This window comes from Aedes aegypti, chromosome 1 (assembly GCF_002204515.2).
Source record: "Aedes aegypti strain LVP_AGWG chromosome 1, AaegL5.0 Primary Assembly, whole genome shotgun sequence".
Classification (NCBI taxonomy): domain Eukaryota; kingdom Metazoa; phylum Arthropoda; class Insecta; order Diptera; family Culicidae; genus Aedes; species Aedes aegypti.
The window spans coordinates 268,138,440-268,159,004 of NC_035107.1; the positions used below are offsets into that span (position 1 = coordinate 268,138,440).

At 39.1% G+C, this 20,565-nt stretch overlaps 1 protein-coding gene across 2 annotated transcripts in view; it reads left to right on the forward strand.

Annotated features, from left to right (window-relative positions):
* Positions 1-6,388: 6,388 nt before the first annotated feature.
* LOC5573319 (EH domain-containing protein 3) overlaps positions 6,389-20,565 on the forward strand; it is a 61,608-nt gene continuing 47,431 nt past the window's right edge. The window contains exon 1 of one of the 2 annotated variants that reach the window (XM_021837753.1): positions 6,389-8,087. In XM_021837753.1, the coding sequence (XP_021693445.1) occupies positions 6,863-8,087 (1,225 nt within the window). In that variant the 5' untranslated portion in view covers positions 6,389-6,862. The remainder of the gene's footprint in view (positions 8,088-20,565) is intronic. The other variant, XM_001654488.2, reaches the window with a different exon arrangement.

The window sequence follows — 20,565 nt, forward strand, 5'->3', positions numbered from 1 at the left end:
ACTGAAGGACCTCCGAGACGCATTATTGAAGGAACTACTTCTTAAAAATCTTCGAAAATATCCTGCAAACATTTTTTTAATTATGGTGGAAGAACCCTGTAGCGACCTTTCATAATTCAATTGACTGAATTCGATTTAGGGGCCCTCAAATTTAACGCCTGTCTTAATGTAATGCGTTAACGTGAAATCATTGTTGAAATAAACGATGAACAGCTTTTGCAAAACTACGACCAAAGGGGTGTGAAACTTATGCTGATATGTTGCTTTAGTAGTTGAATAGCAAAAATGTCAATAAATGAGTCTACAGTTCTTCTGCTCTTAATTCTTGTCCAGAATTTACTGAAAAATATCGAGAGGACTTCCAGTGAATTGCCATGATAGTGGAAATGTTAGCTGACAAAGTCACCCTGGAAAGCTATGATTCATATACAGCTTTAATTGGGTGTTCTAGGAAAATTTTGTCATTTCCTAATTTTTGTGTTTTGAGTCGGAATTGGTCGTTATTCAGACAGACCAGATTAGATGATATTTTGGCCTAGTAAAGATAAACCTAGGACATCATCAATTCTGTTTATTTTGGTGGTACTTTGATACAGATGTTTCACCAAACTGAAGTTCCAACACCGACCAATTGATTTTTAAATTCTTGACGAAAGAAATGCCTTAAAATAAATTAATAAATTTGCTCAAATTTGGCTTCAAATGAAATTTTGCAATTCCAAAGATTTATTCAGGAGTTCATTTTGTGATATTCAAGAACTTTCTAAGGATTCCGTTCTAGATACCTTCAAAAATTCAACTTTGAATTTTTCTAAGGATAGTAATGGAAGTAACCTCAGAGATTCTATCATAAATTCTTTCAATGATTCTTTCAGAAATTGTTCTAGAAAATAATGAATACTCCAGGTATGCATTTAAAGATTTTACCGTCGTTTTCTAAAAACTTCCACATAGATTTTCATTGACAACATCTTCAAGATTTCAACTAGTAATTTCTCCAGATATTTTCTAAAATTCCCTTCAAAATTATCGTTCAGATTTCTACCAGAGAATTCTGTAATGATTGCTCCAGAGATTGTTCCTTGGATTCATTAACTATTCTAAAAGTTTTAAGTGAAATTTCCCAAAGATCTCTTCCAAGAATTTCTTCAGACATTTTCCCTGGATTATCTCTAGAAAAAAAATCAAGGATTTAAAATGAATCTTTCAAAAATCGGCGAGATATTTCAGAAAGAAATCCCAAAGTAACATATGATGAAACTTGATTAAATTTGAAAGAAACCCTCGATGACCTCCCACAATTTTCTCTGAAAGACTACTGGGCTCTTGAGGAAGGCTTGAAGGATTTAATAGAAAAATTGCTTGGATGATTATAGTAACTGTTGTGGAACCTCAGATGAACCTTTGAAGAAGCCATGGATATTTTACATGAAAAATACACGAGAAATTTTATGGAAGAACTGTAGAAATGTTGGAACAATTTTTACTTCTCCAAGAATGAGGAATATCAGGTCAAATTATAAGAGGAATTCCTGGAAGAGTATTAAATATATTCCCAAGTAATCATGGAGCATTATATCATTGCTTATATAAAGCAGCTGCATTGCCGTAAGCCTATAATTAAAGTAGTTTAAAAGTGGAAAAAGGCCCTGATATAGTCGAACTAAGGCAAGAATGTTTATAAAGCATCCAAGCAATTCATAAAGTAATATTGATACATTTGTAATTTAGCGTTAATGCTCTTTTGCTTGACAGCTCTTGTAATTTGTCGAATAAAAGCAATGTCGTATTCAGTCGTATCAGTATTGTTGACATGCAGTAGAATATGTGCAATGTTATAATGCTTGGTGTTACTTGGGTTTCCTCGGATAACCGCTGGAGGAATTTTAGAAGAAATTCCAATGGTAAATGTGGATGAATCCTTGAAGAAATCCATATAAAAGTTACTAAAAAGATAACTAGAGAAACTGGCCTAGAAAGTCTCCCTGCAAAAATCCTTCTTAAAGAAGTGTAGATTGTTTTTTTTTCTCAAAAGAACTCCTGTAAGATAGTAATTCCTCCCACCATTCCTTGAAACAACGCTGGAGGATTGTTTGGGAGACTTGGTGGTGGAATCAACAATAGAGAAAGTTCTGGAGGAGATCCCAGAAGGAGATCTTTGTAGAATTCACAACAATCCCGAAAAGTCTGTAAAAAATTGCGTCACAGTTTTTAAAACAAGTGACTTTAGAGACCATTTTGCTTTATTATTGAAATGAAAATCGGCTTGTTTAATAATATGGTCTGTAACATACCTCCAAATCAGTTCCAGATACGATTATGGGTCCCGCATAGAATAAATTTAGAATAGGTATTCAGGCTACTCTAATCACTAATGCCATTGACCATGGGACCCCTACACATTGCCGATCAAGGTCACCTTCTAACTGAATCTACGCTACTGCTCCTGGGTAAAGTTTTGAAAGAAGTCCTGCAGGAGTTCCTAGACACATTTCTAAGGATATCTTTAGGAGTCATTTAAGGGACTTCGGGACAAATTCCTGAAGGAACTCCCGGAGAAATCCTTGGGGAATGAAGAAACTAAATATCTGCTCTTTCTCTGCCATGCAGACATTTCTTAAGGAACTTATATTGAAATTTGACTATTTGAAGCATCCTCTAGCAGATCATCGTGACACTAGACTTTAAAATACTGTTTTTGAGGTCAAATCCGGGATGGCTCATATTGTCCCCAATGCCCTATATGAGTAGTTTCAAAATAACTTTTTTACAGCATAGCTGAGCCTTTCGGATCGTAAGACAGATACAGTTAACTCTCCCTTACTCGATATTCCGTATCTCGATATCGAGTTAGAGAACCATAGTAAAAGTTGGTTTTCAAGGCTAACTCGATGGTCCCTTGGATCGCAGTTGCACTGGTTTCGTGTTCTGTAACTCTTATCTCCCTAACTCCATGGTCCCTTCAACAGTCACTATTGATATTATAAAGGTCAGAATTCACAGTGAGTGAAAAACTTTATAGTATAGAACACCATAGAAGATCGCTAAACATTACCTAATTCATAGGCTTTTTGCTCTATTATATTAAGTAGATACTGTATGCTCTTATCCGCAACCCGGTGCACGCGCCCTGTTGGGTCTCGAAAAACCTCGTAGAAGATTACAAACCAATGGCATTCCCATATACTAACCCACATTGCACATTTAAGGGTCTGATTGTGTTCATAACCAACCCTCAGTGTGTACTCTTCTCACCAGTTACAAATTATATTTTCCTGGAGTATAAATGAAATGTTAACCGTAAGCTTTGTCATTGATTTGAAGTTCATGCAACCTCTAATCGACACTACAAAATACAGCGATCGAATATCTAAAACCATCGCTCCCTGGAAAGTATAATCCCAAGTATAGGGAAATAAATAACGGAAGGAACTTCGGCACGAATTTCTAGAAACTTCTAAATGCATTTCTGGAGAAATCCTCCTCATAGAAACGCATGAACGAATTCCTAGAAGAAAACCTTAAGGAATTCCTTAGGAAACTCCCGGAGGCACTCCTTAAGGAACACCTGGAGGAATCCACAAACGAACTCCGAGGGGATTCCTAACGGAACTCCGAGATGAATTCCTCGAGGTACTTCTGAAGAAAGTCCTGGGGAGATTACTGTATAGGGGGATCTATGTTCCGCAAAACGATTAATATTCAAAGAAGTAAAAAGCAAATGTCCCAAAATAGCAAATCTTACCTTACCAATAAGCAGTCGCACTTAATCTTTGATGTTCATTTTGAAAGCCGAAGTCAGCTCGGTCGAAGGTAATACCGCAAAGTTCCCCCCCGAGCCGCACGGTGAGGCTTCATTCTCAGTTACTCTCCTATGATTTCGCACGCCAGCTGTTCAGCTTTCGTTTTGATCTGCTGCTGATTGTGCTTCTGTTGGTTTTCGTGGTCGATGATCCGGGTCACGGGCATTTCTGCGCCACGGATGAGGGACATTATCCAGTCGTGGTTCCCCTTGGTGGTCTCCTGCTCCAGCTGTTCGAGGCGGTCATCCTTGGGCTGCGGCACGTGCAGCGGTTCCAGGTTGGCTACAATCTCCTTGTACTCGTTGGCCTGAACCTTCAACCGCTCGGAGCGTTCGTCCTTCCTCCAGCTGCTTCTTGACGGCTTGTTCGCAAAGAATGATCGGGGCCACGGGTTTCTCCTGCGGTTTGACGGTTATTCCGGACATGATTTCGTACTCGTGATCGAGCAGATATTGCGCCAGCTGACTCATGTCGATACTGGTCTTGCTCTGCACAGTTCGGATGTTCTGCGAAGGATCCAGATCGTCTTGTTCGTAGACTTACGTGATATCTTCTGGAGAAATTTCTGAGGACACTCCTGGGGGAATTTTTGAAGAAACTTCTGAATGGCGTCCTGGGAGATCTCCTGAAAAAAATAATCCTAAAACAACTCCTGAAGATTTTTTTTAATTTGTTTCAACTTACCTTTGAATCAAGTTATTATAATAAAGCCGGAAATATTAATAAAACGAGCGATCGCGGACGCGCGTGGAAGCCGCCATGACACTTCGACCGAACCACCGAGCAGTGTCAGTGGGCAGTGTTGCGAGACTTATTATTGTATTCGTATCGCATGCGAAATAGCATTGAGTTTGTGTAATATCACTAAAGTATGTCGGAATGACCTGGTTGCAGCTGTTTCTGTGTAATATTTATATATCTCAGATGTGAATATTACACAAATCCAATGTGATGAAAATTGGTAAAGTTTTTTCAGTGTAATTTAGTAGCGATGTAATATAACATCATAAAGATGTTATTTTGCACTCGAAATAAACGGTTACGTCGAATTTTTATTACATCGGCCTGAATTACGTCGATGCAAATTACATTATTTTTTGCTGTGTAAATTAGACTTCTAGCAAATGAAAATTTTATTGTGCCTCGAGGCGCAAATCTTCCGGATCATCAGCCAATGGTCTTATCCACTGGTGTACTAAACCAGCTCGGTCGAAGAATTTTGACACTAGAGCGGGTCCAGATCACGTGGCGACCATACGGGAGCGTGCCCCGCTCTAGTGTCACAATTCTCAGACCGAGCAAATTTAGTACACCGGTGGATTAGACCATAGTTTGATCAGGTATTGCTCGGCTATCTGTACACACTTCGCCAAGTGTGCAAATATTTGGCTATTTGACGTTTCAGACATTTGGTCAGTGTTTGCCAAACCCAACTGAGAATATTTTGGTGGGACAATTTTTTAGGAGTGAGTCTATTGGAGGGCAAAAGCCCCTATATCTGAGTTGTTTTTTTTTCATAAGCCGTATTCACTCGTTGCCATGGCCACATAAATAACACGGCTCCGCTCAAACGTCAACGAATGAACTCGAGCATTTGTGCATTGATCCATAGCATTTCCGTTGAATAAATAAATTACAACAAAAGAGAAACTTAAAAAAATGTAAATCTAAAATTTCAAGAAAAATGTTCAAGTACTTTTTAATTGGGTTGTTTAGTGATGAAAAATTCACGTTTTTTTGTAGCCGTATCGAAAGAGCGCATTTTTCTAAATGTAACACGATTTTATTGCGCTTTAATATCTTAATTTTGATATAGTAAATGATTTAATACGATTTCATTCCGTCCACTGAATGACATTTCATTTTACATAATGACAGCTCGTACCGAAGTAAAATTTGCTGAGGGGTGATTCAAACGCGATTTCCATACTAAGTTCAAATGTGTTTTAAAAATAGTTCCAGGGCACGGAAAATTATGAAACTTTGAATTCTGGCTCAGTTTTTAACGTAGAATCAGACTAGGGTAGGTGTACCAGTTATGGACATAATGGTTCCTTATTTCACCATACCTGATTACTTGACTATGTTCACTTTTTGAAAAGTTTTGTGTGTTGTAATAGTAAGATTTAAGATCAATCTTGATGTTAAAACATTCCAATAGATAGGAAATGTTAAAGTTATTGAAATTTCACATATGGCCAAATAGGGAACCACTATGGCCATAACTGGTACACTTTCCCTATGTAAAAAACAGGATACCCCTAAACAAGCCAATTGAAATTTTATGATGCTATAGGCCTTTTCATGTGACAGATCCGTCTATGCATTTGTTTACATCGGTGGAGGACCGGTGCTAACACGGGTCTGTCATTTTCATAAAAGAAATGTCAAAGTGCTTCCCGATCAGCTGATTTGAGACGTCATTTGAATAGGCCTATAGCAATATATTTTCTGTAAATTTTTCTCAGGGTGTGGCCCGCGGGTTTCGCAACAAAAATCACCGATGTGGAATCCCCCGTTGAATTTGACATTTAAGACGTTTGCCACCGAAAGCGAAGAACACAAAGAACTCGCGAAGAAAACATCTCGACAGTCTTGTGTGATGTGTCATCAGATTCCCCTTCAGAGCTCCACCACTGAATCGCGACGTCGAGTGTCCGATTAAAATATAATATTCAGTAGAGATCCGCGAGAGTATCCATCATCATCGCGTACGTGCGATCGGGACCAGCATTTTCTCCAGCATTATCTTGATCCTCTTTTCACCCCCGCCAGGTTTTCTATCGAGAAAAGCACTTTCTTTTGCGCGATTGATTAATCCTCCGTCCGTTCGATTGTTCGGTTCCGTTGATAAGGTGTACTGATCGGGAGTGGATAGTGTGGGAATTCGTGAATTACTTGGGGATAGAAATCCGCCCCCTAGTTGAGATTGCGGGTGTGACTAATTTTCCTTTCGGTCTGTGTGAAATTATCTAGAGCGCGGAGAAGACGGGAAATTGGAGCAAGAGAGTGTTGGGTGTCGTGCGTGAAGTAACCGATAGTAGGAAAAGAGTGAAATCATGTTCAGTTGGTTGAAACGGGAAACCAAGACCGAAGAGGTGGTCGAGAATGTGCTGGGGGAGCTGAAGAAGATCTACAAGAGCAAACTGCTTCCGCTGGAGGAGCATTACAGCTTCCATGACTTCCACTCGCCGAAGCTGGAGGATCCGGATTTCGACGCGAAGCCGATGATCTTGCTGGTGGGCCAGTATTCGACCGGTAAGACAACCTTCATTCGGTATCTGTTAGAGCGCGATTTTCCGGGCATTCGGATTGGACCGGAACCGACGACAGATCGCTTCATTGCCGTCATGTACGACGACAAGGAGGGCATGATTCCCGGTAATGCCCTGGTCGTTGATCCGAAGAAGCAGTTCAGACCTCTGGGGAAGTACGGAAATGCCTTCCTGAATAGGTTCCAGTGTTCGACAGTGCCTTCGCCAGTTCTGCGAGCCATCTCGATTGTGGACACCCCCGGTATTCTGTCCGGAGAGAAACAAAGAGTGGACCGTGGTTACGATTTCACCGGGGTCTTGGAGTGGTTCGCCGAGCGAGTGGATCGCATTATTCTGCTGTTCGACGCACACAAGCTGGACATTTCGGATGAATTCCGCCGGTCGATTGAGGCCCTGCGTGGTCACGATGACAAGATCCGGATAGTGCTCAACAAGGCGGACATGATCGACCACCAGCAGTTGATGCGAGTTTATGGTGCTCTCATGTGGTCGTTGGGTAAGGTTCTGCAAACCCCCGAAGTGGCTCGTGTCTACATCGGTTCCTTCTGGGATCAACCTCTTCGCTACGATGTGAATCGTCGCCTCTTCGAAGACGAAGAGCAGGATCTGTTCAGGGATTTGCAATCGCTCCCACGAAACGCCGCCCTCCGGAAGCTCAATGACCTCATCAAGCGGGCTCGTTTGGCCAAGGTGCATGCCTTCATCATCGCAGAACTCCGAAAAGATATGCCTTCGGTGTTTGGCAAGGACAGCAAGAAAAAAGACCTCATCAAAAACCTCGGCCAGGTATACGACCGGATCCAGAAGGAACACCAGATTTCGCCCGGGGATTTCCCCGACATCAAAAAGATGCAGGAAGTGCTCGCCAATCAGGACTTCAGCAAATTCCACTCGCTGAAGATTCCGCTACTCGAAGTGGTGGACCGCATGTTGGCGACGGACATTGCCCGGCTTATGAACATGATCCCGCAGGAGGAGATGACCATGGTGTCCGAGCCGCTGATTAAGGGTGAGTTGCGACTTTTTTTTCTTGTGTGTAGGTATTTGCTGTTAGCTACGGCGCACATAGGAGTAATGTGGGTCGACCATGGCCAAAATTATATTTTGCCCTCACTGATCTTGTTAAGTCCTAATATTGGCTTGAGAAAGGTTATATTTTATTATAGGATCAATTTCAGGACTGGTAGCAGGTCTCTTCTTAGAGACTCGGTCCCTATTATAATTTAGTGTCTTTTAAAAATCTCTTTTTTTAATGGAAGGTCTTCCAAGCAGGGCTTCCTAAACAGTGATCCCCTACGGGGCCGTGGGGACGAGTTTCCAGGGAGTCTGCGAAGCCATTGAAAATAAGTGTTGTTTCTCTTGTTTGAGTTTTAAATGTGAGGCACCTGTTACCGAATTGCTGATTTTTGATCTTTCATATATTTCCAAATTTTAACATACCGTAAAACGGGGTAACTTTGATAGTTTTTTCGAAGAAAACTTGAATATTTATGCATGCTGTTTCAAAGAATAATAATTTATATTTTTAAAACAAGTACTGGCATTCTAGCTATCGATTGCAGTAGATAGATTTCCAAAAGATTTATTATGAATGGATATATAATTTTTCATATAATCGAAAGTTGGTTTTCTGTTTTGGGGTAACTTTGATAATGGAGTATGAATCGAACAAAATTGAATGAATAACGAACATTTGTAGGGCATTGCATACCTCTAGGCGTTTAACGTTATATGGAAATTTCTGACTTAGATTACAAAAATGGTCCCAGTTTGTGAAAATGCTATTCGCTAAGAGATTTGAGACCGTATTCAAGTTCTATGATAACTAGGCTGTCAAAGATAAATGGCCAACTATTCAAAACTACATCAAATAGTGATCGTAGAACAGATTGTTTGTAAGCGTTTCGAAAATGCTTAAATTGTGTCAATTTTAAATATTCGTATAAAAAGCCTCAAATGCACTTGATTCCAATGAAAACAGCTTTGACATGAACTGTCATACTAATACTCTTTACTTTTGCATTTGTTTTGCTTAACTGATTAACAGAAACTTCGTTATTTCGTTTAATATGTTGTGGGTCTCGCACTATCAAAGTTACCCGCATTATCAAAGTTACCCCGTTTTACGGTATTTTGTTTCTTTAACCCTCTAATACCCAACCCCGCCTTTAGACGGGGTACAAATTTGTGTATTTTTTGTAGCTCGAAAATAAAAATGATTTTGTTTTTGGCTTAAACCTTGGCTCATAACACGCATATTAGGGAAGTTCTTTATGACTTTTGAAACTTTTTTGTATTTTTGAAAAATGTTTGAAAAATTGTATTCTTGTATAACCTACAAATGCCTGGGGTTAATTTAACATGTAATATAAAAAATCGTATCTCTAATATTTTTCTACAATCAACCTATCACAGAAGAAGAGCCTGATGGTATTGAAATTATTTCAAATCTGTTTTTCCGTTAGTTACACGGAAAATAAAACATGCATCGAAAAAATTACAAAACTAATATTTTCTAAAGAACCGTAAACATGTGATTTTTATTATTGCCAAAAATCAGTACTCAGGAGAGGCTTCAAGAAAAAATAAAAAAGAATAGGGATGTTCAAAAATAAAAATTACAAGAATCAAAAACCAAAATTCATAGATTTGCGAATAAAAATAAATCATTGCCCAAAACGTGTTTAGAACGATTTTAGATAACGAAAAATGATATTTAGATCGAAAATAAAAATTTGAGTATTTAGAGGGTTAAAGCAGTGATTCCCAAAGTGGGCGAATTCGCCCCCCCCCCCCCTGGGGGCGATTTTCAGGTCCAAGGGGGCGAAAATTTGTAAAACATAATTTGGTGACGAAAAATCCAAAAAGGGGGCGAAAAAGTTGGCATAGAAGCAGTTGAAAATTATTACTTACAACCTTTGAAGAACACACTCAAGTACATAGAAACTATTACTAATGCGTCTGAAGGATAATCAATTCTAAACTAAAATTTTTCCAGGATTTCTTTAACCTTAGGTTGTTTAAAACTCTAAGCATGTTCATTTTGAATTTATGATAGAAAACACTTGATGATCGTCGAAAATAAAGTGTTTGTGATTTGCATTCATGTTTTTCCAAATCATGTAAATTTAAGAATAAGAGGTTTTTGAGATTTCGCTGAATCGGAATGATAATTCGCAGATAACATGTTTTAAGGCGAAGTAGGCCGTCATTGAAATTTGTTCGCGTCGTAATGATTGTTGATTATTCATCTCACGATTTCGAATCAAAGAAAATCAGTTGGTTTTGCACTGACACAGCTGAAAAAGTATCAGCATGTAATGCATGTTAGCGCGTACTGTGATACTTTTTCAAGTCAATATAAACTATCAAGATTGAGTTTTATCACTTTGAAATGCAAGTTTAAAAGTCATCATTGTTGCCAAAACGAATGACGGGCTACTTAGCCTTAAAAGTACAACAAATTTCATGAAATTTGGCAGGCTAAACTTGGGTTTCAATGATAACACAGTTGAATACCGAAAACAAAAAAAAACACTCTATTCAAAACAATACTTGAAGAAATATCAGAGAAACGTCGAATTTGAACCTTCAGAACATCAGTAAAAATTTGAGTTATCCTTAGAGCTAGAGATAATCCCTTCTATACTTATTGCTGTGGAAAATGAGTTAAAAAAATTTCTGGATTTTCATATATTTTTTCCATGGATTTGAATAAACAACCCATTTTCATAAACGTCGAACATGTATTATTCACAATTTCTTAAATCATTCCATTAATTTTAAAGGGAAAAAAATCAATATGCAATCTCAATTAACGTATCATATTACACATATTATATTTAAATATTTGAAGTGGACCGATGTTGTATTAAAAACTGATTTAGTAGCCCGTAATACACACAAGAAAATATTCGAATTGCTATTACAGTCGACTCTCCTCATCTCGTTATCGTAGGAACCATCGAGAAAAGGAGAGATAAAAAAGAACATATTTTTATGAGTACTAACCTGCTCGATTGAAATGAAAATAGGAAAAATAATAAACAGGCAGACGTCATCTTATCCACTTCAATTATTTTAAATCGCGAAAATATGCTCGTCGATAAATGGGCATATCGAAATAATACTATTTCGATATGCCTATTTATCGACGAACGAAAAAAAAATAAAACAAGAATGAAAAATTTACAAGACCACATCGATAATTGAAGATATCGAGACATGGAGAAGAAAATTATATGCAGAATGAAAGGACCGAAGAATTCATCGACATAGGGAGAGATATCGAGATGCGGAGAGTCAACTGCATAGCATACTGTCCAATAAATCGGGTTTTAATCATTGTCGGTTATCGATATTGAGGGATATGCAAATCAAAGACCATTTTTAGCATGAATATGATTCTCAAAATCACATCTATTCGATATGTTTAACATTTTTAATAATATCATCTAGTTTCGGAACGCTTTTGATAAAATATCGTTCGAAAGTACAGCACATTATTACACTTAATTCAAATGTTTGAATCATATATTAAGGGGGCGATTCCAAAAATATATTGGCCTCAAGGGGGAAACAAAAAAAGTTTGGGAAACACTAAGTAGATGAAAAAACTGAATTTAGTACTATATCATTTAACTCCACTCGTAGATTTATTATCATCTTGGGAAACACTGCTTTAAAGTGTGAAAATACTTTTAATGTAGGGCTGAGCACTATGAGGATTTATCAATATCGACTATATCATATATCATTCAATATCGGTATCGGCGATGTATCGGATTATTTGATATCGAACTGATATTCGTTAATTTTCATACGAGATGTTTCAAAGTAAAACTGATAATTTCTGCTTTGTTTGACTACAGCTGTTGCATTACGGATTACATTACTTGATTTTTTTTTTATTGATGCTTTACCATACCCAACGGATATCTAAATTTTTATTCAATTAGTTTTATTTATGTAATATAGTCAATTAATGTTGTTTTTATTAATGGGCATTTTATTGGATCGATCAGTTTTATCGAAAAATATCGAGAGATATTGGATATCGCATCGATAAAATTGTTCCGATAATATCGATTTTTGCACAGCCCTACTTCAATGTCATTCAATCAGTTGAAGAATGCTAGTCTGATATAATTACTTAACGCTCACCCTTTCTTATTCTACCCAGTTGGGAGCAAGATCCTATTCATGGCACTTTTGATTCACTTCGGCAGTGGGGTTTTTTGAAAGCTAATGCGTTCATATTTGGCCACAATATCCGTCGTTTTAAGAGCTTCTTATTGCAAAGTTTCAGAGAATTCAGCCACAAAACCCTTCATGCCAAAGTGAATCATGAAAGGGTCCAAGTCAGTGCTGTTAAATGACAACATTTTAGAAAATTTGAAATGCTTATAGCACCCTTCCATGTGAAATATCGTATCAAATATTAATTGCCAACTGATAGTACCTAATTCGGAAAAAGTCACCGGAAAAACATTTCCCGATGACTACAGTGTACTGCTATTTTTTATGCCGTGCCGATGACTTTTTCCACGGGGAAGGATGATATTAGCAATATTCAATTGTCAACGTCACGTGAAATTCATAACATTTAACTGGTCCAAGTAGCTCTGCACCCATGACCTTAATAATTGAAAACTTTGAAAAATTGTTAGAATATTTGCGGCTTAATCCTTGGCAAATGTTGAAGTGAAATTTTTGACCGATATATGTCGCAGTTATCTTTGGTAGATTTTTGTAAAGATCTGAAATATCTACAACAGCTTCCAGAGCTGACAATTTCTGGTAAAATCTTCGTAGAATACATTGATGAAATCCTCAATTTACAATTTAGGGGCCCGCAGCTCTGAAACTACTCCTTGACAAGAACCAACTACAAAATGGTCTTCTATATCACTTTTTCTTTATTCTGTTTGCCTTGAATTCTGATGCTACATTTTACAGGTTTAAGCGAAACCTTCAGAGACTATAACGCGACTAATCAACGGATTCTTGAAGAATTCCTCTACGAGGAATAGCTTCTAGAATCATATTAGTGATTTCTCTAGAGATTTCAACTGATATACCTTCAGGAATTCCTACAGGGATCTCATCGGAAATTTTTCAAGAGATTCCTCTACCAATTCTGCAAAACAATCTCCCAAAGATTTTTCAAAAGATGATTAGAAGAAATTCCTCCAGAATTTGCCCCAGGAAATCCTTGAGCACTCCATCGCTCCCAGAACGTAGAGAATTTCAAGTATGATAGAAAGACCAATTATCTAACCAGAAAACCCAAGATAACGGAGTACCACAGGGGTCCGTTCTGGTAGCCACCTTTTTCTTACTAGCAGTCAATACCATCAAATATTTTTAGCCCAAGGGAATGTATGTGAATGTATGCAGATGACATTATAATCGCAGTAAAGTCCAAATTAGCAAAATGGACCCGCTCAAAGGTACAGAAAATCCTTGATTCTATACTGGGATGGCGCGAAGCCATCGGTTTTCAAATATCCGTGCCAAAATGGACCATCAAGCACGTCGAAAAATAGAAAACTAAAGAAGCAAGATACCCCGAACTTCGGAACAGACAAGGAAAAGCCTTCTAGGGTAAATTATGAATTTTGGACAGACTAAGGATAGGTCTGGAAACGGAGATTAATTTACTGCATAAGATACTAATATATTAACCCGTAAAGTTACTCACATGCTCAATGTATTACTGTACTTTTAGTTTCTAGGGAGAAAAAGATTAAAAGGTGCAGAATTAGCTTGCAAAATAACGTTTTTAAAGCCCTCTGTCTGTTATACATTTCGGACACCAAGTATAGCAAATTTCGGACACCAGATTTAGCAAATTTGAAACATTTGCGTCCTTGAAGAACGAAAAAATCCAAGCCTACTTGAATTTTGACGTTGCGTTTGAATTGCGCGCATATCTTCTGCGCGTTACCGCCGCCGCTGGATGTGGATTTAATATAAGCGCCGCAATAAGTTTATATTTGATTTAGGCATTTTTTCACTTATTGGATGTGTATTTTAGCGATAATCAATAATGTCATTAAATACAAGCAAACAGTGTTGTAAACAATCACAATAGTTGACACGTTTTCGTTGAAATTTAATAGCATTTGTCTTCAGCAGTCACAATACAAGCGGTCGAACGAACGTGCGAAAGAAAACTGTCAAATGACTGCAGCTGATCACAATGGCGTTGCCGGAAAACGGTACGTTTTTTCTATCCTATTTCGTATACAGAAGCAGTTACTGTATGGCAATGACGTCAAATTTACTGAAACGATGACTGTTTGCCATGGAGGAAGTCGTTGTACACAATGGCCGATGAAACAATCATCGACTGCAGGACTGTTTCATATTCACATATTTCATTTTTCGGGATGGAGCAGCACAATTGTGCTGAACTTCGTTTTTTTTTTTCAAACTGCTCATTCAAGAACGGATTCACATATACTTTCTCTCAGTTTTCTCCATAACCAACAAGTCACATGAACGACTCATGAAAAGTACACTTCATTCTGGAGCGTTACCACTTAGCAAGATAAATTTGATTTTAAAGGTTAAAAATCGTTTGTCCTGGAAGGGTTAGGGTTCCACACCAGTTAACACTACAACACTTTTTTCCGATCATTCCTACAAATTTCTCTAGGGTTTTCGTCCAATATTTTACAAGAAATTCTTCCAGGAAATGCGGAAAATTATCTCATCATTTTATCTAGAAACATAGCTAATTAAAAAAATAATCGAGATCAAAAATCTTAATTTTTTTAAAATTTGAAATAATGGCCACGAATTTGTTCTAGTTATTCCTCTGTGCGGCGCCTTCTGAAAGATTGCGTAAGAAACGATAATGAGTAGCACTCGTTGGCGACAGCGCCCAATGAGCAGCGCGATAAATGTCGTGCTAATATGTATGTGCCATGGCAAATGACGACCAGCGTGCAGATATGAGCGGGAGATTGATCAGTTTTATCTAATCACAGCGAGTAAACTTTGGCTGGGGCTTTCGAGAACGTCTCTTGACAGTGCTCAGTCGGATATGGCAAATTCCCGTAGGGTACCACGACTTGTTCACTAGTAGCATTTGGGTTTGTCGTCCGTGATAAGATCTATGTTTGATAAAGGCGTGTACGTCGCCATTCAGTCGACTACGTTATCAGTGTTGTTCATTGTGAACATAAACTGGAATCATGAGCTTTTTGGTGATTTTGCACTATTGATAAGAACCAAGGAATGAGATTTCCTTCAAATGATACTCCTTTTTTACTCTTGTTAATTTGTGTTTCCACACACAATTTATAGCTTCTGATTCTACCCCATTACCCCGAATGCTATTTCCCCACATGCCATCACCCCGAATTCCATTACCCCGAATGCTATTTCCCCGAATTTACAATTATCTTGACATGTGATATTGTTGACATTTCTCCATGATATTGGAATTCGGGGTGATGGGTCGTTCGGGGTTTAGGAATTCGGGGTAATGGCGTTCGGGTTAATGGTATTCGGGGTAACGGGATTCGGGATAATGGGGTAGAATCAGAAGCTATAAATTGTGTGTGCAAACACAAATTAACAAGAGTAAAAAAGGAGTATCATATTTAGCTGTATGTATTTATCTATACTTATTACTGTAGAGCAGCGTAATGGTTTTATCCAAAAACTTCCAATTCAGAATAATTATTGAACTTTTTTTTTTTTTAATTTCTTTATTAGTATCATTCCAAACATTACATTCATTTCTTATATCTAGGTGTTCTGTGTTATTTGACAACACTATCATCCTAATTTGGTAAAACAAATTTAAGATTTAATTAACATTTTGTTAACAACATATTACATTTCATTTGCCGTAGCAGTTCAGTTTTTTTACAGGTGAGTTGATTTCACCTGCTTATAAGAGAAAAAAAACGTTTTTAATATACTTAACCTAACTTAACCTAAACATATAACGCATTAATCGTGGCAATAGAAGATTGTAACGATTTTTGCCTGAAATTATTAATGATTGTATTTGACATTTGTTCCAATGTTTCAACATTGGATATTCTATGTAACTCATTGGTACTATACCAGGGAGGAAGCCTCAGAATCATTTTCAAAATTTTATTTTGATTTCTCTGCAGAGCTTTCTTCCTGGTATTACAACAGCTAGTCCATATTGGTACAGCATACAACATGGCTGGCCTGAAAATTTGTTTGAATATCAACAGCTTGTTCTTAAGACAAAGTTTTGATTTTCTATTAATAAGGGGATAGAGACATTTTACATATTTATTACATTTGGCTTGAATGCCCTCAATGTGATTTTTGAAAGTTAAATTCTTATCTAGCATGAGCCCTAGATACTTAACTTCATCTGACCAATTTATTGGAACCCCTCTCATCGTGACAACATGTCTACTTGAAGGTTTCAAATAAAGAGCTTTTGGTTTATGTGGGAATATTATTAGTTGAGTTTTGGAAGCATTAGGAGAAATCTTCCATTTTTGCAACTTTTTTGCAATCGACTACAGATGACACGCAGGCTTCGTCCTTTGGCGGAGAGGCCTGTGTCATCCGCAAACAAAGATTTTTGACATCCCTGAGGTAACTCAGGTAAGTCAGATGTGAAAATATTGTATAATATTGGTCCCAAAATGCTGCCTTGAGGAACACCAGCTCTTACAGGAAGTCTTTCAGATCTGGAGTTCTGATAATTAACCTGAAGTGTACGATTTGACAGATAACTTTGAACTATTCTAACAATGTATGTTGGAAAATTAAAGTTTTTTAATTTTACAATCAAACCTTCATGCCAAACACTGTCGAATGCTTTTTCTATGTCTAGAAGAGCAAGACCAGTAGAATAGCCTTCAGATTTGTTGGAACGAATCAAATTTGTTACACGTAAAAGTTGATGAGTGGTCGAATGTCCATGGCGGAATCCGAACTGTTCATTGGCAAAAATTGAATTTTCGTTGATGTGGGCCATCATTCTGTTCAAAATAACCTTTTCAAAAAGTTTACTGATGGAGGAAAGCAAACTGATTGGACGATAGCTAGAAGCTTCTGCAGGGTTTTTGTCTGGTTTTAAAATTGGAACAACCTTAGCATTTTTCCATTTGTCAGGAAAATATGCTAATTGAAAACATTTGTTAAATATATCAACTAAAAATGATAAGCTACTTTCTGGAAGTTTCTTGATGAGGATGTAGAAAATTCCATCATCGCCAGGAGCTTTCATGTTTTTGATTTTTTTAATAATAGTTCTCACTTCTTCCAAATCAGTCTCCCAGGCATTTTCGAAGACGTTCTCTTGATTGAGAATATTTTCGAACTCCTGAGTAACTTCATTTTCAATTGGACTAGTAAGTCCTAAATTAAAATTGTGCGCACTTTCAAACTGCATAGCAAGTTTTTGAGCTTTTTCGCAATTAGCTAGCAATAATTTGTTTTCCTCTTTCAATGCCGGTATTGGCTTCTGAGGTTTTTTCAAGATTTTAGATAATTTCCAAAAGGGCTTAGAGCCAGGGTCCAATTGAGAAATTTTATTTTCAAAATTTTTGTTTCTTAATTGAGCAAAACGTTTCTTGATTTCTTTCTGCAAATCCTGCCATATAATTTTCATAGCAGGATCGCGAGTGCGTTGAAATTGCCTTCTCCTCACGTTTTTAAGACGGATCAAGAGTTTAAGATCATCGTCTATAATCACGGATTCAAATTTTACTTCACATTTTGGAATTGCAATGCTCCGGGCTTCAACAATGGAATTTGTTAAAGTTTCAAGAGCATTGTCAATATCAAGTTTAGTTTCTAAAGAAATGTTAACATCAAGATTGGAGTCAACATACGTTTTATATATATTCCAGTCGGCTCGTAAATAATTGAAAGTGGAGCTGAAAGGATTGAGAATCGCTTCTTGGGATATTTGAAATGTAACAGGGACATGATCAGAATCAAAATCAGCATGAGTAATCAGTTGGCTACAAAGATGACTGGAGTCGGTTAAGACCAAATCAATCGTAGATGGATTTCTAGAAGAGGAAAAACATGTGGGGCTATCAGGGTATTGAATTGAGAAATATCCTGAAGAGCACTCATCAAATAAAATTCTGCCGTTGGAATTACTTTGAGAATTATTCCATGACCGATGTTTGGCATTAAAGTCACCAATGACAAAAAATTTTGACTTATTGCGAGTCAATTTACGCAAGTCAGTTTGGAGCAAATTAACTTGCTGCCCAGAGCATTGAAAAGGCAAATAGGCAGCTATGAAAGTATATTTACCAAACTGTGTTTCAACAGAAACACCTAAAGTTTCAAAAACTTTAGTTTCAAATGATGAAAACAGTTGATGTTTTATACGCCTATGAATGATGATTGCAACTCCCCCACATGCCCCATCAAGTCGATCATTACGATAAACAAAAAAGTTAGGATCTCTTTTGAGTTTAGATCCAGGTTTTAAATACGTTTCGGTAATAACTGCTATATGCACGTTATTAACCGTAAGAAAATTAAACAGCTCGTCCTCTTTACCATTCAGAGAACGAGCTGTTCGAGCCCAGCAGGGTGGGTCGAAAGGCAGCGGACTGTAAAACACTATGGGGGGAACACGGCGGAACAAAACACTTCGCGGCGAAAGGATCACTTCCGCGGGAGGATTGGCAAGGGCCAACTTTTCTTCGGGTGCGAATGAATTGAACGCGGACGGCTACGCTAACAACTATTAACTTTATTCTCTACTTTACATTTGCGTTTAATAATTTCACTTCTGGTGCGCAAACGATGCGTACTCGGCGTCGGGTGAAAATTGACTGATGCAACCGTTGGGACTGCGGTTGGCTTGAGCAGAAAGTGGTGAGAAAATGTAACCGACATACGTTTCGGTGTCGACCACGCTGACGAACGCGTGTCGCTCACTGATTGGCAATAGGGTGGTGATGGGTATGCATGGGAATAGGGTGGTGCATGATTTGCGCTTCCGTCGGGAGACGGAACATACACCCCCCGTTGAGGGTACTCAACAATCCTTACGTATCGGTTGGTCGGAACCAGGCTGGTTGTCCTCGATAGGTAGCACTGACAGCTTGTTGATTGGGCGGCGGAAGGTGGAACCACCGCTGTAGACGTCGACAGCTCGGACTAAGCCATCGTCACCAGGGTAGACCGCTGTAACACGGCCCATCTTCCAGTAGAGAGGAGGTTGATTTCGATCGTGGAGTAGAACTACCATGCCCTTCCTGATGTTGGGCACAGTTCGGAGATTCTTCTTCCTTGGCTGCAGCGTGTTGAGGTATTCCCGGCTCCAGGCGCGCCAGAAATGTTCTCGCATGAGCTGGAGATGCTGCCATCGAGTCAAGCGGGTTGCGTTGACATTCTCTAGGGAAGGCTCGGCCATGGCGGTGAGCGGACGGCCGATAAGATAGTGGGCCGGTGTAATCACCAGCGGGTCCGCAGGGTCGTTAGAGATGGTGAACAGTGGTCGAGAGTTGAGTACCGCCTCGATCTCAACCAAGACGGTGGTTAGCTCCTCAAACGTTAGCTTGACGTTGCCGACGATGCGCTTGAGATGGGTCTTCGCAGATTTTACTGCGGCCTCCCAGAGGCCGCCGAACTCCGGTGCATCCGGCGGGATGAAATGCCACTCAATCTCACGGGAGCGACAGAAGTCTTCGATGGTCGTCACAGACTGTTGGTCTTGAAACTGTCGGTGGAGCTCGTTCAACTCGTGATGGGCTCCTCGGAAATTGGTGGCGTTATCCGAGTGGAGCTGTTGAACCATGCCTCGTCGTCCGATAAAACGCTTAAGGGACGCCAGGAAAGCATCGGTGCTCAAGTCCGACACTGCTTCCAGGTGGACGGCCTTGGTAGTCATGCACACGTAGACGGAGACGTATGCCTTGATCAACGCTGGACGGCGCGCTCCTTGCTTGATGATGAACGGGCCAGCGTAATCCACGCCGGTGACGGCGAACGGAGGTGATGGTACAACTCTGGCAGCCGGCAAGTTGCCCATTAGCTGGCTGGTGTTGCTTGGGTTGACTCGGAAGCATCTCACGCATGTACGGGTGATTGAACGAATGGTAGAACGAGCATTCAGGAGCCAATAACGTTGGCGCAGGGCGTTCATCAGGCCGGTCTGCCCGACGTGAAGCAATTCGATGTGCATCTGTTGCACCAACAGGCGTACAACCGGATCCTTATCCGGCAAGATGATGGGATGACGATTTTCGAAGGGTAGCAGCGAGCGATCCAAACGGCCGCCCACTCTCAATAGGCCATCAGAGTAAATCGGACGAAGGTTGGCGAGTCTCTTACAGGGTTCGTTGGCATTCACTCGCTTAATCTCGTCCGCCAAATGAACGAGTTGGATTACGTGGAGGATGGCTTCAGTTGACCGACGAAGTTCACCAACGGTCAGATGTCGGCTTGATACGCGCTGATTGCGAGGGTTTCGGCAGTTGTTGACGAATCGCAGCACGTACCCC